The 25,321-nt window shown below is 40.8% G+C and overlaps 1 protein-coding gene across 1 annotated transcript in view; it reads left to right on the forward strand.

The window, feature by feature from the left end:
• Positions 1–25,041, forward strand: part of DDX10 (DEAD-box helicase 10) — a 188,554-nt gene extending 163,513 nt beyond the window's left edge. The window contains exons 18-19 of the mRNA XM_026857252.1: positions 10,776–10,909; positions 24,370–25,041. Coding sequence (XP_026713053.1) covers positions 10,776–10,909; positions 24,370–24,556 — 321 coding nt within the window. The 3' untranslated portion in view covers positions 24,557–25,041. The remainder of the gene's footprint in view (positions 1–10,775; positions 10,910–24,369) is intronic.
• The last annotated feature ends 280 nt before the right edge of the window (positions 25,042–25,321 follow it).

Genomic DNA, 25,321 nt, shown 5'->3' on the forward strand with positions numbered 1-25,321 from the left:
ATCCTCTTTGTGAACAGAGAAGGGCTGGTGGATGATGTGGCGATTGCAGGCTGACTAGGGCACAGCAATCATGAAATAATAGACTTCTCTATTCTTAGAGAGGCCAGGAGAGGTGACAAGCAAAACTGCCATCCTGGACTTTCAAAGGACTGACTTTGTATTGTTTGGTCACCTGCTTGACAGAATCCCTTGAGAGACAGTCCTGAAGGGTATAGGGGTCCAGGAAGGCTGAGCACTCTTTAAGAATTGTGAGTGGCTCAGGCAGTCTCCAGATACTATAAGCGAAGCTGGTGACAGAGAGGACTACCCTGACTAAACAAGAAGCTTTGGCTACAACTCAGGGAGAAGAGTTTACAGCTTTTGGAAGAAGGGGTTAGTGAGTCACAATGATTACAAAGAGGCTGTGAGGCTATACAGGGCAGAAATCAGGAGGTCTAAAGCCCAGCTGGAAATTAATCTGGCTTCAGCAATCGAGGACAAGAAATGTTTCTTTAAGTATGTGAGCAGCAAAAGAAAGACCAGGGAGAGTCTCCATCCCCTGCTAGACACAGGAGGAAATACGGTAAGAAGTGATGAGGAAAATGCTGAGGTGCTTAATGCCGCCTTTGCCTCAATCTTTAATAACAAGACTAGTTGTACTGAAGGAATCCAGCCTCCTCAGACAGAAGACAGAGACTGGCAGAACGACCTCCCCGCAATCCAGGAGACAGTCAGTGACCTGCTGCATCACATAGATATACACAGGTGTATGGGACCAGATGGGATACACCCGAGGGTGCTGAAGGACCTGGCTGGGGTGCTCACGGAGCCATTTCCATCATTTACCAGCAGTCCTGGCTGAACAGGGAGGTCCCGACTGATTGGAAATTGGCCAATGTGACGCCCATATATAAGAAGGATTGGAAGGATGACCTGGGAAATTACAGGCCTGTCAGCTTGACGTTGGTGCCCGGGAAGCTGATGGAGCAGCTCATCCTGAGTGCCATCATACAACACATGTGGGACAACCAGATGCTCAGGCCCAGTCAGCATGGGTTTGTGAAAGGCAGGTCCTGCCTGACAAACCTGATCTCGTTCTACGACAGAGCGACCTGCTTATTGGATGAGGGAAAGGCTGTGGATGTTGTTTACCTTGACTTTAGCAAGGCCTTTGACACCATTTCCCACAGCATTCTCCTGGAGAAACTGGCTGCTCGTGGCTTGGACGGGCACACACTTTGCTGGGTAAAAAACTGTCTGGATGGCCAGGCCTAGAGAGTTGTGAAAGGAGTTAAATCCAGTTGGCAGCCAGTCACGAGTGGTGTCCCCCAGGGCTGAGGTGTTGAGGCCACTCCTGTTCATAATCTTTATCAATGATCTGGACGAGGGGATTGAGTGCACCCTCAGTCAGTTTGCAGATGACACCCAGTTGGGTGGGAGTGTTGATGTGCTTGAGGGTAGGGAGGCTCTGCAGAGAGACCTGGACAGGCTGGAGCCATGGGCTGAGCCCAATTGGAGGAGTTTCAATAAGGCCAAATGCCGGGGGCTGCCCTTGGGCCACAACAACCCCCAGCAGTGCTACAGGCCTGGGCAGGAGTGGCTGGAGAGCTGCCAGTCAGAGAGGGACCTGGGGGGATGATTGACAGCCGGCTGAACAGGAGCCAGCAGTGTGCCCAGGGGGCCAAGAAGGCCAATGGCATCCTGGCTTGTGTCAGCACTGGCGTGGCCAGCAGGGACAGGGAAGGGATCTGAGCCCTGTACTCGGCACTGCTGAGGCCGCCCCTCGATTCCTGTGTTCAGTTTTGGGCCCCTCACTCCAAAAAGGACATTGAATGAATCGAGCGTGTCCAGAGAAGGGCAACGGAGCTGGTGCAGAGTCTGGAGCACAGGTCGTACGGGGAGCGGCTGAGGGAACTGCGGGTGTTTAGTCTGGAGAAGAGGAGGCTGAGGGGAGACCTCATCGCCCTCTACAGCTCCCTGAAAGGAGGGTGCAGAGAGCTGGGGATGAGTCTCTTTAGCCAAGTAATAAGTGGTAGGACAAGAGGGAATGGCCTCAAGTTGCACCAGGGAAGGTTTAGACTGGATATTAGGAAGCATTTCTTCCCAGAAGGGGTTGTTGGGCGTTGGAATGGGCTGCCCAGGGAGGTGGTGGAGTCCCCATCCCTGGAGTTGTTTAAGAATCGGGTCGACATAGTGCTGAGGGCTTCTACTTAACCCTTGTGCTCTTTGGGCCAGGAGTTGCCTTCTGCAAAATTTTGTAGAAAGGCATTAATTGCATGCAAATGTGCATTCAACAACAAAAAATTAATACTAACTGACCTTGCAAGCATGCAGCATCAGTCAGGTGCTTTCTGATTTACTCGTTACTTGTTTGCATATTTGAACAAATGTGAATCTTTTGCTGCTGCTAAATGGATACTGAAGGAAGACAAGGGCTTGTTCTCACAGCAAGCAGCTGAGTCAGTGCTGTGAGCAGCAATGCTACTTCTGGGTTTCTTTTTCTCAGTTCTCTATGTAGAACAGCTAGTAGCAGTTAAATTAACTTTCACTATGAGGAATTAATTTGATTCGTATTTTTCTCCCTGTAAATGTGCTGTTTTACATACATATTTTGTACCAACATTTAGAGTATGTGACTTAAGCAGTACAGTGAAAACATTAACGTCTTGCAGGACAAGCACTTAATGGCAGTGTTGCTGTTTCTTGTGTACTGAATACAAATCAGTTTTTTGAAGAAAAGAGCAGAACTGACCAGTTTACAGAATTACACAACTTACAGGGTTTCCCTTCTGATTATTTCATGTCAGTGCTGCTGTTGATCTGTTGATTCCTGAAAAATACACATCACTAAGCAAAGAGCATTCTCAGCTCCCAGTCTGCTGTGAGTAGCGGTGGTAGGACACCTCTGCTGTGTCATGGCAGAGGATGCAGTTCCCTCAGGCTTGTTCAAAATTGCTAAAAGACAATACAGAGAAAATTCTCTTGTGTAGACACTGTCTTTGGACACATGCTGAGGTTCCCTCGAGAAGACTGATATGTTCAAATGTTTGAACACAGACTAATTTGGAGAATTACTTTCTGTATTTAAGCTGACAGCCATGACTGCTGTGAACCTAAAAGTGGAGAGAAAGAGGGAGTACAAACAGATAGTCCAAGGATTTTTGTGGAGAACAGAAGTTAAAAACAGTTTTCTGCTTTGTGGTTTTCTCTTTTTTTTTTTTTTTTTTTTTTTTTTTTTTTTTTTGAGGGCCTTCGACTTTTGGACATGTCTATTGACATGTTTAATTCTCCCAGACATTTATACTCATTTCTTTTTATAAGGCACAGTGAGTAAAACCTGATTTTCTTTTTTCCTGTACTACTTGATCACTTCTAAGCAAAATGATACCTGACAACCTAGTATTAGAAAGCTTTCAAAATAAAAATTGTTTAGACTTTTCTGGTTTGAAGCCTTTGCATTATTAAATGCTTTAAATCAATTTTGTTTCAGACAGGTATTTAGTGTGCATGGTAACATCTCTGTCTAGCTGCTGTCATGACAGGTGTGGAAACCTTTATCCTTCTCTATAGATAAAGCTAGTACTCTGTTAATTCAAATGGTGGTGACATTTGTGGTACTAAAGATCCTAGCTTTGATCTTTTATGGCAAATAAAGCACCTGTGTGCTCATGCCCATATTTCATTGCACCAGAACTATTAGCTTGCACTCCTGTGAAATCTATATACAAGCAACCTCTGAAGTCAAGAGTATATTCAGTAGGTTAAGTCCTTCTGCTGGTCAGAATTTCATATATTCCATGTGTATTTTGCTTCTGGTGCTACCCACCTAGTAACTTAGTTTCTTTTACCAAGTTGTATTTTCATGTCTGTAATATGAATTATATTTAAGTTAACAATATAGTTGTTTTATGTTGACATTTCCCACAAGAATTATATTAGTCTGCTCTTTTTTTAAAATCACATCGATAATTGTGGCTAGTAACAACTTGAAGAATCTTGTCTTTACAATAAGTATTCCACATGGGTCATATAAGAGCCAAAAAAAAAAAGATGAAAAGCTAAGGTCTAGCTGTGAGATGTACCTGTTAAAATTCAAATGCAGGTAAGAGCAAATACATTTTTTTTAAAAAGTCTTTGAGTAGATTTAAAAGTTCTCAGCATTTCACTTTGAAGGTAGATGAGTTTGTAAATTTACCAAATTATATTAGCTTTATATGCATTGATTGTGTTGCTATTAATTCTGGTATAGACTGTAAGTACTTTGTGGAGATCCATTCTACAGATAAAACATATACTTACTATTAGGAAAATGACAGAAGCTTTACTAATATAAAAAGCCAGAAGTGAATGTGTGGAAATTTCTACAATTTTTGTGTTTTCAATCATTCTGAACTGTGCTTGTGGCAGGAGCCATTTCCAGCACAAATTGCTTTGCTACAGTTACACAGCAAAGATTTGAATGTCAGTATATATGCATCCCTGTGTGCTAGTTTGGAACACAGGCTTACCCATTCACTGACCATAAAGTGCAGGGCATTTAGGAATACCAAGAAAGCAAATTAAGTATTTTCATATACATCATTTGAGACCACTGGTAAAAGCAAGAATCTGCTGGGTAAACTGGGCTAATTATATTATTTAAGATGTTAGACCGCTTAAAAAGAAATAAAGAATGACTGGGTGACATTGAACCTTAGTGTGACTGCCGGTGCTTGGGAATGCTTGGAAGACGAAGCTAAAAGTTGTCTGCCTCTTCTACTGAAAACCAAGAATGATATTCTATAGACTGGTGTGAAAAACAGGAGCTATGGCTAACTCCTCCCAGACCCTGAAGATCAGTTAGATCATCTTAGTATAAAGACTATGCCTGTCCGACTAACATGCAACTTTGGTTTCTCCAGTTTTTGGTTCTAAGCCTTTCTGGCCATGGGTCATGGAACTGTTGATGTTGTTCATGTCCACATCATCTCCTTTCTGTGGCATCCCTTGAATGCACCTGTGTGCTTCAGACCAAGAGAACAGAAAGTCCTGCCACAACAACTTGTTCTCTGCTCTTCCCACCCTTTTGTATATAACTTTCTCCTTATTCATAAGAAACAAGCGTAGGAGAAATGGCAAAACCAATTGTGGAATGGATGTGTATGTCACTCTCCTGGCTTAACCCTAGTCAACAACTAAGCACCACACAGCTGCTTGCTCACTCCTCCCCTGTCCCAGTGGGATAGAGAGGAGAACTGAAAAAAAAGTAAAACTCATGGGTTGACATAAGAACAGTTTATTAACTAAAATAAAAGATAATAATACCAATAATAAACCACTATAATAATTATAATTATTATGAAAATTAATGTAACAAAAAAAAAGAAATAAAACCCAAAAAAGACAAGTGTTGTACCATGCAATTGCCCACCATCTGCTGACCGATGCCTGAGCAGTGATCTGCCCCTCCTGGCCTACGCCCCTCAGTTTATATAATGAGCTTTACATTCCATAATATAGAATATTCCTTTGGCTAGTTTGGGTCAGCTGTCCTGTCTATGTTCCCTCCCACCTCTGTACCCACTACTAGGAAGAAAATTAACTCTATCCCAGATGGAACCAGGACAGTCACCTGTTAGGATTAATTTTCAGTGTTGATGGAGATGTCAAAGGGTAGATGACAACAGGAAGAAAGCTCTTATGACTTGGTCACAGTTCATGAAGGTTAACCTTCAGTGCTGCTCTACACATCTTAGAAATGTGTTTGAAAGTTGGCCTCTCCCCTCTTAGCTGCAAGATCCTTTCCTCACTGGAAGTGTTGTTTGGATTTGAAGGCTATAGATGAGCGTCAGATAGTATGGAGTGTAGTTATCCAATTTTGGCATGATTTAGACAGCTCTTTGGATGTCAGATCAGCACTTGGTTTGCTCCACTGGCTCCTAGTCAGTTTTCAGTATTGTCTAAGGCTTTGGTCTTGGTCTTCAAAGCAACTGTTGGATCAAACACCCCAGCTACATCAAAGGCTGTATTTCTATTTGTGAACTGCCAGAATAGCTGTATTCCTTTGGGGCAATGCAGATGATGAAATATCAGAGCAACCATGCATCAGCTTGGGACACAGTATTGTGGGTTGGGGGTACAGGCTATGAAAAAAGAAACCTGTGAGGCAATCAGGTGAATCCAGAGTAAGATGTTCTGAAGGAAATGCTGTTAAACCTCTCTGTGTTCCATCATAAATATGATGCAGAAACAATTCCCATTTTTATTTGAAAAATAATAGTCAAGAAGAAAATTAATAAAATTTGGAATTTTGTCAGATCATGAAAGGGATTATATTTTTAAATATCCCTTTATATGACCTGTAACATGCTGAATTTTTAAGTTTTGTAGGGTAGCCTCCTAGCAGTATTTAAAGCTTACCTTTTCTTAGCATTAAAGTCATAAACACCACTTACTAGGAAAGGCCATATTATCAGCAAAAGCTAAAGGGTGGCATAACTCAAAAGGAACAAAATATGTATTAATGTCTGTGGATGGACTCAAATCAAGTCTGATCGACTTCCAAACAAACCTCAAAAGTTTTGCTTTTAGCTGATCAGAAACATTCCCCCACTGTGCTTTATAAAGTGCTATGGACAGAACTGATAGTGCAAAAACAATTATTTTTCCCCTCAGCCTCTTTGCTAGGAACTCATAAATTGCTTAAAGGGTTGAACATAAAATTTGCAACTCAAGACAACTTAATTGGGTAAAAAAATAAATACCATTTAAATTAGTTATAAATTAAATACCATAATAATATGTATTCTATAAATTCATTCTTGGAATATAAAACATTTTTTTATGTATGTGCAGGTTTTCATTATATGTTTTTTTCAGTTCTCCATTTTTATCTGATGGTAATACATAATTTCACCTGCGTGCCTAATGTCTGGTAGAAATGAGACATCATTCTGCTATTTTGAACATTTGAGTCTCCTGAGTATCTGTTTTCATAAAAAGTTATATAAATTTCTTCATTTTAAACTTCTCTTAGCCCACCTAACATGTTTACACAAATGAGCTTCACTAGCCATTCAGCCTACTTTATGAAGAGAGGAAATTGTGACTATGTCGTGTAATTAAAACAACAAGAAGTTGAATTAGAGGTATTCTGTCAAGAAGCAGGGCAAAAGCTCAAGAGGAACTTGCCCCGTTTGTCTCATCTGGTGTGCATTTCCAAAATGACAATAGTAAGGTAGAGTGTGGTCATGGTTAACTTGGCACAGTGTGGAAGGTTGAAGGCAACGAGGCTTCCAAAACCTCCAGCACAGAAGTTTTGCTGAATTTTTCTAAAATGTTGAGTTAGCATAAGAAGAATCTCATACCTCAGAGGGGAGACTATGTGAACACAGAAATGTTTTCATCTCAATGCCATGATCAAACCAAAAGTCTTAATGCAAAGTTTCTATGGAACTAGATTGCAAAATACATGGGGCAATCTGGTATAAAGAAAGAGAGAGCTTGTCACCCCTGACCAGGAATGAAAATAGCAAGTGATTGCCACTGAATCTCCTCCTGACCAGCCTGATATGACGTCTGAATGGGTTTCCTTCCACAGTTAAATTTTATAATAAATATCTGCACAATCCAAAGCACATAGTTGCTAACCTTGGACATAAAGTGCAGGTGGTCAAAATCTGTTCTTCAGTTAATCTCTTCTTTGATAACGATTGCTATAAGAAGAATCTAATTCCAAGTCTGTAAATTGCACCCTATTTGTATCTGAAGAACTCCTATAAGTGTTATCTTGAACTATGATTTTACTTTATTTACTCCAGCTCTTGTGGTGAGTAACGTGAAGTTAAGTCACAATATATCTTCTTCCTGACTGGCTGATATAAATTTGAAGCAAGAGGGAGAAAATTATGAGTTTCTATTGTTCATCTGTAGATGGTAAACGTTCATGTTCAAGTTCTTAACAATTTCAGGGTCTTATGAATATGTAACTGGTGATAGGTATAAGAAATAAGGCATATTTGCCAATAACTTATTTTGTTATAGTAAGCATTACCTTGAACACATCTCTGTAAATTTCTGCTGGAAAAAGATGAATATGTAATGAAAGTGAAGATTTGGTCTGTGTATGTGTAGTTGTCTTATGTGTGCATACATACATGACAAAACTTAAGAAACAATGCGGTCTCAACATTTTCCTGACATAACTGAGAATATGAATGAACAGCCCAAGACTTAAAAGGTAATGTTAGTATCACAGAAATCTATTGCATAGTGTCACATGTACATATTAAAAACTACTTTGTTCCATATAATAGCTTTGAATACTACTACTTTTTTTATTTATTAAATATATAATTGGTATGCACCAGTTGTATTAAAAGAATAGATGCAGTGGGAGGGTGAAATGCTGGGGTTTAAACCCCAAGCCCCAAATTAAGGTTGACATATGGGTGATTCCCACAGCCCTTCCCAAAGGAGGGTTGAGTTTACCTTTAAGCTTCCCTCCAGGGTGCGGCCTTGCAGGGAGAGCCATTGGGTAAAGGAGCCCCAGGTGTCCCACACTAGGTAACCAAAGGTCAGGTGTCCCACTGAGGGATAAAAGCTGGGACCACTTGCAGGGAGGGGCAGTGTCTGTGTGTGAGGTGGATGCACTGTGCAGAGTTCCCTATTGGGGAAGGACCTCCTGCCTCCCTGGAACTGGGCTCCAGTCGGGTCTGGTCTTTGTAAACATGGGCTGTGTAGAGATTCAGTGTGTGGCTTCCTTGGTCTTATGTATTTGGCTTGACTTGGTTGTCTCCTGTCCCTTCTATGGGAGACTGCATTTCACCATTTATTCCACCTGTTGTTGGTTGTGCGGAGTCGTTGTTGGGGTCAGTAGGATTGATGTTGATTATGTATAATCTGACTGATTTGTTTGTACCCCCATTGCTCACCCATGTACTGACCCTTTTGTGTCGAATGCAATTTGGTTATTGGTTCATCTTTATGCTGGCTGTGTCCTTTATGCTAGGCCTAATAATTGGCAAAACAGAGGGACAAGTAAAGAGCAAATACTTGATGTTTAAAGAAATTGAAATAAACTGTAATTTAATGCAGAATGCTTTTAAAACATGGAAATTCACTAGCAAAAATGTGACTTTCAAAATAGTTTTCTTTTGAGGTAGTAGTGTTCCGTAATATTGTACTAAAAGATCAGCTAGAAGATATTTTTTGTAAGCAAAAAAAACCTTTTAAAAAGCCCACAAAACCAAAACTAACTTTGTTGTGAAGTAGCACCTGAAGTTCCCAGTATTCAACATGCTTTTCAGTTGGGGGTTATGTTACCTTAGGCAGTTTACAGTGCTGCCGAGTCTGACAGTGCTTTTAGTGATTTTATATGCCCAGCTACAGTTACCTTTTTAGTATTTCAAAACAGTCAAGAATGAAACCTGTGTTTAGTATGGTTTTTTTCCTGCCTTCTGATTGAAAAATCTGGCTTTTATCCCTTTCTTCTGCTTGCTTTCAGAGCACTGCAGAAGTGTTACTGGACAAGCAATACGGGGACTGTTGCTGTGGTGAATAATCTTACCCTTCACCAGCTCATTTCCTTTCACTCACTCTATATGCAGATATAAAAGGGACGTTTGGTATGGTTTTGTTTGATTTTGGGTTTTTTAAAATTTATTTTTACTGTGGTGAGGTGTGTGCACATAAGGACAGTGTTCCTTTAAAGCCTGGTGATAGATGGAAATGGTGATAAATTGCAGCAAAAATGGACTTTAGTGATGTGATGTTATTCATAGAATGAAGGATCATTGAAATGGGTCCTGTTTTGGAAACTGTGTGCATGCTGATTAGATACATAAACAAGAGGTAGCAGTCTTTAATTATAGTTTCTTCACATTTGTTTTTGCTTTTCTGCATAAATACGTTTTGTTCACATTGCTTAGAAATGCCTGTAAACTTTTTGTTTGCATTTATATACAATTGCATATGCCCTCCACTCTGTTTGCTTTCATCATGCCTGTTAATAAAAATTTACAATAGTGGTGCCACTGGTTCAGGACTGAGTGGAGCAGAACCTATCTCTGCAAAAGCAGTCAGCTTTATTACATTATTTAAGACTTTCATGGAGCAGCATCTTCTGTGCCCTCTTCATTTAGGAATTAGTGAGACATCCCCTCTACCCTGGGGAAACTTGCCAATGCCAGGAGCCCATCCTGAGACGTGCCGCAGGGTTGGAGGGAAGATGAACCCCAGAGAGGAGGGATGAGGGAGTATAAGAGGAAACCTGAAGAACATGCATCACTTGTGGTGGATGGCTGAAACTCCCTTAGAGCAGTTAATTCCGCTTAAGCAGCATTTTTGGTTTTTAAGTGCAAGGACACCTGGATGAGTTTTAAATCAGAGTATTTAATGAAATACACCCTACAGCGGTGATTAATGTGTCCGTAAGCCCATCTCTTTGCCACTGTGTTTCTGAGAGACAATAAAGCCTCATGTTACTTAAACACTTGCTCTCAGATAGCTGTTGATTATTTGCTGCCCAAATCTCTCTTTGGTAGATTTAAGGTGATGATATTGGGAACGTAGAATTTGAACATAAATCCTTGTGCTTCCTTTTTGAATAATATTTCTTCAACCTTTAACAAACAGCCTTGGAGGAGAGCACTGATGATGACAGAAAATGGTTCCGTTTTCCTGGCTGTAATAGCAGTGGCCTTTGACTGCAGTTTAGGACCGTGTTTTTTGTTATGGCATTCCTATTATAATTAGGTTGTGGCAAGTAACATGGACTTGTTTGCATTTCTTGTAACTCTTCATTTGTCACCTAGCAGGTTGAAGAGGAAACAGTGGCCTTTCTTGCTCACAGTGGAAGTGACGAAGAGTTTGATCCAAGTACTCTTCCAGATCCTGACAAATACAAAGATTCTGATGAAGAGCAGGATTCAGAAAGCAAAGATAGCCATAGGTATGTACACATCTTCCATGTTCATTTTGAAATGTTCATGTTTTTTAGAAATTGTTTTGTTTAGATGTTAAGGACTCATTTTACAGTCATCGTCTTGCTTCTGGGAGTATTTAAGTGTGTGAGGTAGGTGCTGAACAGAAAACTGTGCTAAAGGCTATTATTTTCTTTTGTGAAGCTGTATGAGAAAGATTTTGAGTCAGGGTTGAAGGGATCTCAGTGAGACTGTTCCACATGCAAAAACCTTGACTAATTCCCTCGAGGTTTCATGTGTTTCTGTGGTGAGTTCATCCTGACTGGACACCAGGTGCCCACCAAAGCTGCTCTATCACTCCCATCCTCAACTGGATAGGGGATAAAAAATACAACAAAAGACTTTTGTGGGTCAAGATAAGGACAGGGAGAGATCACTCACCAGTTATCATCATGGGCAAAACAGCCTTGACTTGGGGAAAAATTAATTTATTGCCTATCAAATCAAAGGGTAATGAAAAAATAAAACACCTTCCCCCCATCCCTCCCTTCTTACTGGGCTCAACCTCATTACTAATTTCTCTGCCTCCTCCTCCTCAGCAGCACACGGGGACAGGGAAGGGATGTTGAGGTCAGTTTATCACATGTTCTATCTTCTGCTCCTTCCTCTTCTGGTGGAGGACTTCTCACACACTTTCCCTGCTCCAGCATGGGGCCTCTCCTGTGGGAGACAGTCCTCCACAAATTTCTTCAATGTGAGTCCTTTCCATGGGCTGCAGTTCTTCACAGACTGCTCCAGCTGAGTCCCTTTCACAGGCTGCAGTCCTTCAGGCACAGACTGCTCCAGCGTGGGTCCCCCACAGGGTCACAAGTCCTGCCAGCAAACCTGCTCCAGCGTGGGCTCCTCTCTCCATGGGTTCACAGGTCCTGCCAGGAGCCTGCTCCAGCGTGCGCTTCCCACGGGGTCACAGCCTCCTTTGGGCATCCACCTGCTCTGGAGTGGGGTCCTCCCTGGGCTGCAGGTGGAGATCTGCTCCATCGTGGACCTCCATGGGCTGCACCACGGGCTGCAGGGGAATCCCTGCTCTGGTGCCTGGAGCATCTCCTGCCCCTCCTTCACTGACCTTGGTGGGTGTCTACAGAGTTGTTTCACATAGTCTTGTTCCTCTCTTTGGCTGCTGTTGTGCAGATTTTTTTCCCCTCTTCTCAAATACATTTATCACAGAGGTGCTGGCTCTGTTGCTGATGTGCTCAGCTGTGGTCAGTGGTCTTGGATCCAGCTGGCCTTGGCTCTGTCAGACATGGGGTAAGCTTCTAGCAGCTTCACACAGAAGCCACCCCTGCAGCCCTCCACTACCAAAACCTTGCCATGCAAACCCACTACAGTTTCAGAAATGCATTTCTCTACTGTGACGTTACAGGTTCTGTTTGAAAGGAAAAACGTTGAAGGCATTTCAGGATTTGGATGAGCCCTCTGTACCTGTGCTATATTAAATAAATTTGTGCACAGTGAAACTTGCTAAGTGTTATGATTCAGTGTTGCTCAGACTCTTCAACACTACAAATGACATGGAATCTGAGTTAGAAGTAAATATATAATAAAATCAACGAGGTTAAACTTTTCTTCTTAATTTAAAACAGTGTTTTTAATTATATTAACAGAAAAGCACAGGGGTGGGGATGAGAATCTGTAGTTAATGGCACCATACTGCAGTTCTTCAGCACATACTGTGGGAAGATGGAGGGATACTGCATGAGGTCCTATGTGGGTTTTGTGGACACTAGTGGACAAGAAGTCCAACTAGTGTGTTTCTGACAAACAGCCTGTCGTGTAACGGATCCAAAAACATGATCTTGACACTTAAATGAGATCCTAATTTTAAATGAGATCTTTATTTTTCTCTTCTAGATGTCTAGATTTATAAATCTCTTGCTTTTCATGTCTGAATCAGCTAAATTTTAGTGGCTAGATTGTCCCTAGGCCCTGCATAGCAGTATGTAGGACTCAGTGTTGGGACATGGATTTACGGACTGGATAACCCAAAGTTAACAGACTGGTAACCATGTCCCCTGTAGCCCATTCAGCAGTGTGTTGGTCAGTAGAACTGACAAGGATGGGGGAAATACATCCCCCTAATCACACATGGTAATTGATTTTTAAAAATATTTTTTCTTGGTTTTAGTATTCTAGGTTTACACATGTAACTTTAATACCACGTAGACACTGTTTAATCCTTTTTGGTTTTCCATTTTATTGGACTTGTCCTTACTTGAGTTACTTTTCAGGGAATATTTTCTTGGAACTTTGATGTCTATAGTATAATATTTCAGTTAACCAAAGGAGTTTAGTGTTGAATGTAATTTGGGCTGAAGAGAGTAACTGAGCACAAAAAATACGCTCTCTCTCTACATATATATGTATATGATTCAACTGGAGCTAAGATGGATTTTTTTTTTCTGCCATGTATTAAGGCTTGTCAGGTTTTAATTTACTGAGTATACTGTAAATATGTTGATTGAACTATGTTTGGAGGTGACTTTAGAACAAAGTGCACCATTAGAACATTTTCCATAGTACACCACTATTTACAGTGTATCTGTGTATTTGATAAACAACTTAAAGTTCAAGAGGGTTTTACCAATGAAATTTTCTTTTTTTAAATTACAAATTTTGCCTTGACTGGCAAAGGGTCATTCATTTAGAAGGTTGGATTTTATTTGCTCTTTGGAACCTAGTCATATGTGGAAGCTATTTTGTCTAAAAATCATATTTCAGATTTTTAATAAGAGACACCAAGGCTCATCAGATAAAACATATTTTCTGTTACAATTTATTTAAGATGATATATTAATTTAAGGTCTTCTATATATTTGAAAATGTAGTTGATGGTCATTTAAAATCTCAACATTATTCAGTTCTTTAAAAGGTGGTCTTGCAAAGAAACTGTTAAAACATAAATTTTATGATTTTTCACATACAATATCAGCACATTCTTGCCCTGCAAACCCTGCTGCCTTGCACAGTTACATTTTTTTTGCATTAATTTTATGTCTAGAGTTGCAATTTGGTTTTACTTCCTTAAGTAAAATGTTTGTGTAAATCTGTCATATCCATTTAGTGCTCTGGGGGGTTATAATCTGGCTGGGTCACTCTTTTGGTATCAGTTTTGGGCATTTAAGCTTTCCCTGGCTAGGAGCAAGACATTTTTGGAATAACAAACGTCTGAAGAACTGCTATCACTTGAAGCTTCATAACCAGCCTCTGTCATCTTCAGGACACAGTACTGGTCTCAGTTGTTTGCCTTGACTTTTGGTTGACTTTTTAATAAGCAAGTTCCTTAACTTCATCCAATGGGATTTTAAAAGGTTTTTGTTCATTTTTCCATCTTTACACAATTCATGCTTTACTCGTTTTCTGTCTTGTCTGTGTTTGCTGGAGGATGAGGGCAATGGATAGTAGATGTTTTCAGCCTATGTTAAGAAGGCAAGAGGACTGAAATTTGCAAAAAGTGAATCAGATTGCTTCAAGTTCTTCTCAAGCATTTAAGCTGAGCAGGAGTTAAAAAGGACCCAAAGAGCAGTTTCAAACAGCCTAACTAGACCTGACATACAGAGCTTTCTAGAGGAGGCCACATCAGTTTAGGCACTGCTCTGATGGGAACAGTGCTACAGATAAACCTGAAACATCAAAGACTAGAATTTTGAGTTTATTATCAGCAGCGATTTCCAGAAGCAGAGACACTGATATTGTATTATATTATAGCTGGGGAGAGGCTGGGAGTGAGTGGATTTGTCAGTCATTGCTAAGGATAGTAATTAAATTGAAGTGATTGGTGAGAACAGCCAGGGCAGGTATGCAAAAAGAATAGGAGAGTGAAAAACTGTGGGGTGCTCACAAGGTTAAGAGCAGTGGATGACAACATACTGATAGATAGATTTAGAAGATGACTGGGTCCAGGACAAAATCACATTTCTAGGAGTGCCTGAAAGGAGCGTGTTAGAATTAAGAGCCATTGGTGACTACAGTGCAGCATGTGGCAATTAATCCTGTGCGGGCTTGAGCCTGCCTAGGGAACATCATTCATGTCTTTACAGGCTAAATGGATTTGGCCAGGTGCGGGTTTAAGTACTGGCAAATGATTGTCCGTATTGTCCACAACTGCTGTGACTTCAGATGGTGCCAACTAGAGCTCTTCTGGGCAACATCCCAGTGTATTTTGGTGCAGTAGGACAGGCCAAGGACTGTTTCCAGTAGGCAGTGTTGATGCAGCCACATTTCTTTTAGGTGTGTGTGGGTGAAAAATGCAATGGTCTGTTCTCTAGCTCAGATGTCAGCTTTGAGACTTAGTGTAGTCTGGAGACTTGTGAGGATTTTGTGAAAGCAGAGGCACAACTGAAAGAGGAAGATGCAGTGAAGGAAATTAATTTAGGGCTGGATAAAGATGAAATCCAGACAAGGAAGAGAATTTGAATGATCAGTAAGCCTCTGAATAAAGGAAAGTGATCTCTGAAGAGACTGGTGGTGAGTATAAGGCCATGGAGAAGTAGTATTGATTTTGCATGAAGGAGGAGAGAGGTAGAGGAGATGTACGCATGAAAAGAGGAAGGAGGATGATGGGGATCTGGCACACCAAGAAGAATAAATGTGAGAACAGGCAAGAATCTTGCTGTTAGCGGGAAGGAGGGGTTTCTGCTAAATGCCTTATGCCTCAGGCCACTCAGTGCTGTCACTGAATTGTATGATGAGTTGCTTTTGGGGCTGGGAAATATTGACTTAATGATTTTAACAAAAACAAATCAGCTGAGAGTAGCACACAGTGAAATTAGGCTTTGAGATTAGAAAATACAACTCTCTTCTGGTTTATATTTCCAAAATTCAGAGATACTGCACAAAATTTTGGATTAAAACAGAAATATGTTGGGCTATACTAGCTGCTACTTGCTTTAAGGGAAAAAAAAAAAGCTTCTGAAAGGAATAATTCAAAGCAAATGTGTGAGACCTAGAGTATCTTCCTTCATAAGTCTTTAAATACAGACCATCTGTCTGTGGTTTAATAAGTTAAAAACATTGTTAATCTCCCTCTACCCCAGCATTTTTCTTCAAATTGGGGGAGCTATACAAATAATGAGTTAATTTTGCCTTTGAAAAAAATTCCCTTCTAGCCATACCTCTACAAGTAAAGTAATTAATGACTCCAAGCATGTAATATGAGATTAATTTTTGTATATCTAGAAACATTCATCATATTTGGTTTAAGGCTATCAATGTAAATTGTTAATGAGGTGAAAAATTTAAGTGTATCGAATAGGGTGGAAGAAATGCAGCTGGATTTCTTAAATATTCATTTTGCAATCAAACTGAGTTTCTGATATTTCTAATCCCTCAACCTCTTAAAAAATGTTGAGGAAGTTATGATTGACCTCATCGTTACCTCCTTTAAATATTAGGTGTGACTGACCTCATTAATTCTTAGATCAGCAGGGAAAAAGATCTTGGACATGAGGGGAGAGGAGAAACGTCTTAGTTGTGGTACTGTTCTGTTTGTGATTTTGTAGCTGGTCACCAGCTGATGAGTGTGCAAGTCAGCAGTCAGTGCTCCTTGGTTGTGTACCTTCCTTTATTTATGAAAATTATGGGCAAACTGCAGTTTCTTATATCTTCTTCTTAAACCAGTTAACTTGTTAAGTTTCATGTGATTCTTGGTGTGGTTTTTACATTGTCTTTTGAGATGATTCATCTGAAAATCATGGTGCTCCCTATTATTCAGGTCATATCTGTGACTTTGTGAAGGCTGGAACTTAATGTTGTGATGGCCAGAAAAGCACCCTATGACAGACATTATAAAAGGTCTCTGTTTAAGAGCTTGATCATGTTGTATAGCTGCAAAATTGGACATTGAGACATTGGATTGTTGTTGACAGAGATGTGATATTCTTATCCCATTAAAATCTTTGTAATAGTTATACTCTATCTCACTATACGAAATGGACCTGATGGTAGAATTTCCTAGTGAAATCTGGTAACCTGTGCTCTGCAGATCAGACTAGATCTTGATGTGGTTTCTGTAAACTTGTCAGCCACAGAAATTACCTTTAAAGAAAAAAAAATAAAATAAAGTGGTATGTCATTGGCAAGTGTCTGCATGAATAAAGGAGAAATGAGTATTTGCTGAAACTCTGCAGTTCAGAAGTTAACTATCAACAACTGGAGGATGATAGTGGTCACACAAAAGAAAAGGAGAGGAACAGATTTAAGAATGTCAGTGTCAGATGAAGTTGAGGAGGAGTGAATGCATTGCAAGGGTTAGGTAGGTGGTTACCAGCATCTCCAAAGGCAGCAGCACATTTCAGGGAAGCCTCTGACAGAGGGACATACAGCAAATCAAAATAGTTTCATTGAAGCCACACTCACCTCTAGCTGGAGCATTTTCAACCCAGAGAATTGATATTATATTTGATCCGCATGACAACCCCTGAATGATTTCAGGTTTTGGACTGGTGTATAAAGATAAGCTAAAATTGCTTAGCCCAGATACACTGAATGGAAACTCCTGTGGTTCAGGTCCGTGTCAGGTGTTGCTCACCATAAAGCAGCAGTGTTTACAGTGAGAACAGGAAAGAAAAGTATTGTTACAGCTTCAGATACCTGATTTGAATCCACTGCCACTTGTCCACGAGAGCCTTTAGAAACTAAAGGTGAGCTCAGAGCAGAAGTGATATGCTGATGGTTGGTTTTAGTGCATCAAATCTTCTGTATACTTCCCATACAATAGTAAGAAACATTAAGCAGACACTCCTGCTGGACTGGTTTCCATTTAATTTTTTTTTTCTTCCAGATTATGGTACTTTAGCTCCAAGACAGACTTGTCTTTTGTGTTTAGTACCATTGCACTGGTATTTCATTACAAGTAGATTATTTGTCCCTTTTCCTGCAGTTGTTTTTTATAAATAATAGTTTATAGCTGTTTTGATTTACATCAGTGGAATGTCCAGTAAGAGAATCTTATAATCATAAAATCATGGAAATTGGTTGGAAAAGACCTTTAAGATTAAGTCCAGTTGTTAGTGTAGCACTGCCAAATCTACCACTAAAAGCATGTCTCTAAGCACCACATCTACACATCTTTTAAATACCTCCAGGGATGGTGACTCAACCTGGGCAGCTTGTTTGAATGCTTGACAACCCTTTCAGTGAAGAATTTTTTCCTATTATCCAACCTAAACCCCCAGGCACAACCTGAGGCCATTTTTTCTTGTCCTATTGCTTGTTACTTGGGAGAAGAGACCAATACCCACCTTGCTACAACCTCCTTTCAGGTAGTTGTAGAGAGTGATAAGGTCTCCCCTCAGCCTTCTTTTTTCTAGGCTAAACAACCCCAGTTCCCTCAGTTGCTTCTCATAAGACTTGTGCTCTAGACCCTTCACCAGCTTCACTGCCCTTCTCTGGACATGCTCCAGCCACGCAATGTCTTTCTCGTAGTGAGGAGCCCAAAACTATATTCAAGGTGCAGCCTCATCAGTGCCGAGCACAGGGGGACAATCCCTTCCCTAGTCCTGCTGGCCACACTATTTCTGATACAAGTGAGGGTGCTATTGGCCTTCTTGGCCACCTGGGCACACTGCTGGCTCATATTCAGGTGGCTGTTGACCCAACACCCCCAGATAAGCCTGTAATGTTGCATGGGATTGTTGTGACCCAAGTGCAGGACCCAGCACTGAGCCTTGTTGAACCTCATACAATTAGCCTCAGCCTATGGATCCAGTCTGCCCAGATCCAGGAAATAACACACCACGATACATTTTCATTACCATTTCTATGTGCTGTAGCATTCTGACAGCAAGTAAGAAAGAAGCTGCACTGGGCTTTATGGAAGGGACTGCAGTAATTAATCTTCATTAGGATTGCTGCCATGGCCTTGTGAATTAAAATTTATTATGTGGAAAAAGGTTTGTGGCACAGCATGTTTGATTAGTAGAATGCGAATATTTATGGGATAAATTATTCCTAACTTTTCTGAACTGTATTTTATTAGCAGGTTCATTTATTATTCCTGTACATTTCTTTGGGAAAGAGCTCGTGTGTGCTATATTGCAGCTTGGAAACTTGACTCGTGGCCTGCAATTCATTGTCAAGGGTGGTTTGTTTCCAGAGCATTGCTGGTAAACCTAGGCTCCAAAGTAAGCTCTCATAAATGTTAACTGAAGCAGAGCCTGTCTAGAGATCTCACAGAACGACACTGTTTAAACAACAGCAACTTGGCTGTGTGGCCACACATTGCAAATGGCTGACTCTCAAACACTTAAAATCTAAACCTCACAGCTTGTCAAGACATACCTTGAAGCCCAAAAGCAAATTAAATACTAAGAATTAAAAGCTTTCTATTTTTCCTGGTATCTCCTCAAAAAACACTTGTGAGATTATTATTTAGTAGTTAAATCAGTTTCTTGGCATATAGCTATCAGAGTCATCGTTAGATCCCCTCCTTCCCAAACACCATTCATATGTGCTGGCATTTACTTAAGGGACAGGATTCATAAACTGTGCTTTGGTGTTTGAGTAATAAATATTACCTATCAAATGGTAGTATCTTCCTGTGTTGTTACAGCTGTGCAAACAGTGACCACAGAAATTACTGTGCCTGTTGGTAAGTCGTCTTAGTACCTCCTTGCTTGTGTAAACAGATCCCATCCCAGTAAATCCTTCCATCAGGCAGCTTCAGACCTCATGGGTCATTCAGGAGGCTGAAAAGCTGAATTGCACCAGATGGTAAAAGGAAGGAAATGTAATCCAGCTGCACATTCTACTTTCTAAGTGTTATAAATAGAAAATGAAAAGATGCACTGGCTTTGGTTTGGATCTGAATTGTGGGGTTGCTTTCTAACTGCATTGTTCTGTTAGAAAATAGTTCACCTTTGAATAACTTTATTTTTTGGCTATTTTTGGACACCAGCTGGTAGTGCATCAGTTTGTGTGTTTGTGAGGAATAAGGGGCCATTTATGTCCATGGGAAGTGACCAACAATAAAAAGATTGGCTCTGCAGGGTGGGCTGACAGGTCTTTGGTCAATGGAGACGAAGGAGGAATTCATTTGACAGTAAGTGCAGTAGTCATCCTTGTCTGCTTTCACACACGCAGCCTTCTTACATGTGCACCTGAGAATTACACCTATTACATCTCCTCCACAGAGCTTTCTGTCTAAACAGCTGACAAGAAGCACCCAGATGGAGTGCCAGACATCTCTCCTGCTGATTTTCCCGGTTCATTTTAAAATTGACACTTTCACCCTTTGTAAAAGCTATATCTCTGACTGATCCCCCAGAGCAGTACAGCCCCTCCTGCATGCCACCCAAACCACTGCTGGTAGAAATCCATCCTGCAGGAAGAGGGTTGGGAGTTGGATTAGCTGATCTTTAAAGGTTCCTTCCAATCCAAACCATTCTGTGGACAGGCACTGTCTGTCTTCTCTCGGCATATTAAAATTATGAACATCTTATTTGCACATTCCACATGACTCTGCTTTCCTTCATAAGTTGCCTTTATCAGCTACTGTTTTGCTTCTAGGTTTTGTGCATCATGAAAACACAAGCCTTTAGCTCTCTTCATTGCTTGGTGGCTTTGCTGCTGTTGCTTCTTGTGTTATACACTCCTCCTTATTCACCTCTCCAGCTCTTCAGCCCAGTAGGGGTCACATTAGTGTGAAAATATGCCTGCTAACTTGTGTACATCTTTAGTATGCACTAATAGAGCATCATGATCCCGCAGTAATGATAAGAAACAATTTGACTCAGCATAATCTTCCTACAAAGCTTATGATGAAAATTAATCACAATTGTGTTGATGTTCTTTTGTGGAAAAAATTAGAAATCTCACAGTTCCTTTTGAATGTGTTTTAAATTTAATTGTTACACCTTACAGTCAGCGGGGCTTATGGGCCTCTGAAATTCCAAAAATGAATATAGTTTTTGGTATTTAGTCTGCTGTTTCATAACTTGTGAGATTTCTGCATTGTTTTAATTGCAAAGATGTTTTGCACTAATGTCCTAGATGAAGCATTAGTCGATTATGAATGTAAACTGGGCTTCAGAGTCCATTCAAATGCTGGAAATAATTAGTTCTTCTGCAAACAAGCTAAAATGCTTTTACTTAATGAGGCTTCAGCCTTTTGAAGTGCACCCCTATACTTTGTTCTGATCAAAGTGAACACCACAAAACTCCAGCCCAAATGCACACTGGCCACTTGGAAAAGTGGGAAGTCTCAGTGCTTTAGAGTAATTTCATATACTGTCAGTATAGTTTCAGCATTTATGGAACATCTTAAGCCCAGTGGAGAGAGAGGGGAAGTCCTTTCCCCAGAAAAAGAGTAAACTGAATGTTCTTAGCAAGCACTGAAAAGCCAGCCCCATGCAAATAACATTTCAAAGCCAGCAAAGTTGTTATATCCTTTGAAATGTCCCGGTTTTAGGAAAAGTATGTGGTGCATAGTCATCAGCTATTCATAGAATCATAGAATGGTTTGGGTTGGAAGGGACCTATAAAAATGGGCATGGACAGGGACATCTCTCACAAGGTCAGGTTGTTTTACACTATTCCTTTTGGATAGGCAAGTAAGGGCAATATAAAGGTAGAGTGGGTTTTTTTGTTTTAATTGTGGGAATGCAACATGTTTCTTACAGGATTTGCCTCCTCTCTCTGTGCTGTAATGAGTAGGCAGGAGTTGGCACAGTTCATCTGTGAAAGGTGGGATGGATGACAGAGGGAGGCAGGTCACACATCTGCCATCCAGTGCAAGGCCATAGGATCTCATGCTACTCCTTTGTCTCGATGGAGATGCAGCCAGGAAACACAGTGTACAAGCCAGGAAGAGGAGGAGGTGTTGTGCTGCCAATCCCTCTCAGACAGCATTCAGGAACTTCTTGCAAACTGCCATGTTTTGGGGTTAGTGTTTGGGTTAGGCTAGTTTCCAGTGAGTGGTGAAACCAGTGTTTCTCAAACTGGTAACTGGTCCTATTAATGGAAAAAGACAGTGGATGGCTGAATTCGGTTCCTGTGCTGTGTTGGTTTGAAGGACAGAATTCCCTCATTTAAGCTATTTCTTAATAAAACTGTTTCTATTTGTTAAGTCTCTAAACAGTGATTCTGAATGAAACATTTCACAAACATTACATTTACACTTAAGCAACTATAAAAATTAAAGCAATTAAAAAATACTTCACAGAATCATCTAAGTTGGAAAGGACCTTGAACATCATCTAGTCCAACTGTTCACGTAACACTGACAGTTCCCAACTACACCAGCACTATGTCGACCCGACACCTCCAGGGATGGAGACTCCACCACCTCTCTGGGCAGCCCATTCCAACGCCTTCTGTAAAGAAATACTTCCTGACATCTAGTCTAAACCTTCCCTGGTGCAACTTGAGGCCATTCCCTCTTGTCCTATCGCTTATTACTTGGTTAAAGAGGCTCATCCCCAGCTCTCTGCACCCTCCTTTCAGGGAGCTGTAGAGGGCGATGAGGTCTCCCCTCAGCCTCCTCTTCTCCAGACTAAACCCCCCAGTTCCCTCAGCTGCTCCCCCTACGACCTGTGCTCCAGACCCTGCACCAGCTCCCTTGCCCTTCTCTGGACACGCTCGAGTCATTCAATGTCCTTTTTGTAGTGAGGGGCCCAAAACTGAACACAGGAATCGAGGTGCGGCCTCACCAGTGCCGAGTACAGGGCTCAGATCCCTTCCCTGTCCCTGCTGGCCACGCTACTGCTGACACAAGCCAGGATGCCATTGGCCTTCTTGGCCCCCTGGGCACACTGCTGGCTCCTGTTCAGCCGGCTGTCAATCAGCACCCCCAGGTCCCTCTCTGACTGGCAACTCTCCAGCCACTCCTCCCCAAGCCTGTAGCGCTGCTGGGGGTTGTTGTGGCCCAAGGGCAGCCCCCGGCATTTGGCCTTAGTGAAACTCCTCCAGTTGGCCTCAGCCCATGGCTCCAGCCTGTCCAGGTCTCTCTGCAGAGCCTCCCTACCCTCGAGCACATCAACACTCCCACCCAACTGGGTGTCATCTGCGAACTGACTGAGGGTGCACTCGATCCCCTCGTCCAGATCATCAATAAAGATGTTAAACAGGAGTGGCCCCAACACCGAGCCCTGGGGGACACCACTTGTGACCGGCTGCCAAGCAGATTTAACTCCCTTTACCACAACTCTTTGGCCCTGACCATCCAGCCATTATTTTACCCAGCAAAGCGTGTGCCCATCCAAGCCATGAACAGCCAGTTTCTCCAGGAGAATGCTGTGGGAAACTGTCAAAGGCCTTGCTAAAGTCAAGGTAAACAACATCCACAGCCTTTCCCTCATCCAATAAGTGGGTTGCCCTGTTGTAGAAGGGCTGAAGGACTTGTTGAAACCTTTTTTTTTTTTTTTTCCCTGTAAATTGAATCTTCTGTGTAGAAATCTGCCAGATTTTGATTGAAAATCTGAATATAACTATTTTAGATTGTTAAAACTCAGGTCTTTGAAGTTACATTTTTATTTTTGTTATATTCTTTAAAATACAAACATGAAAAACTGAGAATGACATTTCATTTCTGTTAACTTGTTTGGAGAGAATGGTTTGGGGTGCAAGGGATTACATTCTGCCTTTTTTGCTATGAATTCTACCCTACAGCATAGGACAACCAGCTCTCTATAACCTGGTACATGGATATTATATTTTAGAATAGATTTTGTTAATTAGATTATTTTAATCTTAGATGAGATGATTTATAGCAATTTTCTATGTTATGGACAAATACCACATGAAGATAAGGAGGAAAGCATGGAAAAACATGAAGAAGGAAAGCTTGGGCTTTTCTCCTGTTGCTGTCATGTGATAGAATTCAAAGTATTAAAATAGACATGCAGCCATTTCATCCAGATTGAAGACTGCAGGAGAAGAAATAGGAGTTCACTAGGGAAAATACCTGGGTTTGGGTTTTTCTTCCTCCTCTCATGACAAAGAGGTAGTTAATATATTCCAAGGAAAGCTTTTCAAAGAAGGGGAAAGAGTGGCTTGAGTGAGATGGACCCACATCAAAACTGTATGAAGTGTAGGATTCACCAATGAAATGACAGTTCTCATATTTTTATATTTGTTGCATATTTATTTTAGACAAGGTCTTGAATGTATGTCAAGGCCCACAGACACATCACTAAATCAGTTTTGTCAAGTTGTCTGTCACTCTGTAAGGCAGCAAATACTAGTTAAGACTGATAGCAATATCTGATATACTGTAATCAATTAAGACAGCAGAACATCCACCACCACCTGGGCCTGAAAGCAGTTCTAATTTAGACATTCAGAGTTCATCGGCTTCTGTTGCTTCTGCCTTCTGAATTGTGATTTTTGTTTGCTCTTATCTTGACATAAATTTGCCTTGTTTAAAATGAACTGTTTGATTACATGATGATATTGATTACTGCAGTTGTTAAAAAGACTAATTGATTTGTTTCTGCAGTGAAATTGAGAAGAGTGAAAGAAAGAAAAGAAGCTATAGCAACAGTACTGTAGCAGAAGAAATTCCAGTAAAAAGAAAGAAGGCGAAATTGAGCCAAGAGGAGGACCCTTATTTGCCATTAGATACTGGGCTTTCTCTGGCAGAGGATGAAGAGCTTGTACTACATCTGCTCAACAGTCACGGCTAATTATTTTTCTGTGCATTTTCTTTTCTGGGATGTCTCCACAATTTTGTCAGTAGTCTGCACAAAATGAATTTGGCAGCTGGGCAGCTGGGTACCAGTGGACGTAGATAAATGAGTTCCATGTGCAATGGGATTGCCTTAGATTGTCTCACAGATTATAGACAGTATTTAGTTTGATTTATAATGCTTTCTAAATGAACTTTCCAACCTAAATCCCCAGATGTCATTTTGCAGTAACGTGTTCATAATTTAAAATCTCCAAGTTCTGAAGCAATTATCTTTTTTTATTTTAATCTTGCTTTAAATAAAACCAGGATGCTTCTTTCTTGACTGTGTCAGGTTTTTTATTTTAGAAGATAAATGTGTACTAAAATTATTAAAGAAATATGGTTGGCAGCTCAAATCATATTACTTAAAATGCATTTTTTTTCTTCTGTGTATCATGCACATATTTTTAAAATATTTTAATAAAAATTTCTGAAGCCTTGGTGTAAATTTTTGGTGTCTTTCAGCTTTGTTATGAAAGCATTTCTTTATCCTTCTCATTTCTATTAGGAATCTGCCACTGATGTTAGCCAATTCAAAAAACCACTTCTAGAAGCTAAAACTGAATCTTGCATTTGAATCCTATATGAATGAGAACACAGTGATGCCACAAAAAGGTGGAGCATAACACTGCCTGATAAAATTGTTTACAAGGTAGATTTTGTGGCAGACTTACAACTAGAAGTGAGCTACTTTTTTATGACCAAATACAATGAAGAAAAA

Source organism: Athene cunicularia (genome assembly GCF_003259725.1).
Source record: "Athene cunicularia isolate RWA chromosome 1 unlocalized genomic scaffold, athCun1 chr1_part1, whole genome shotgun sequence".
NCBI classification, from domain to species: domain Eukaryota; kingdom Metazoa; phylum Chordata; class Aves; order Strigiformes; family Strigidae; genus Athene; species Athene cunicularia.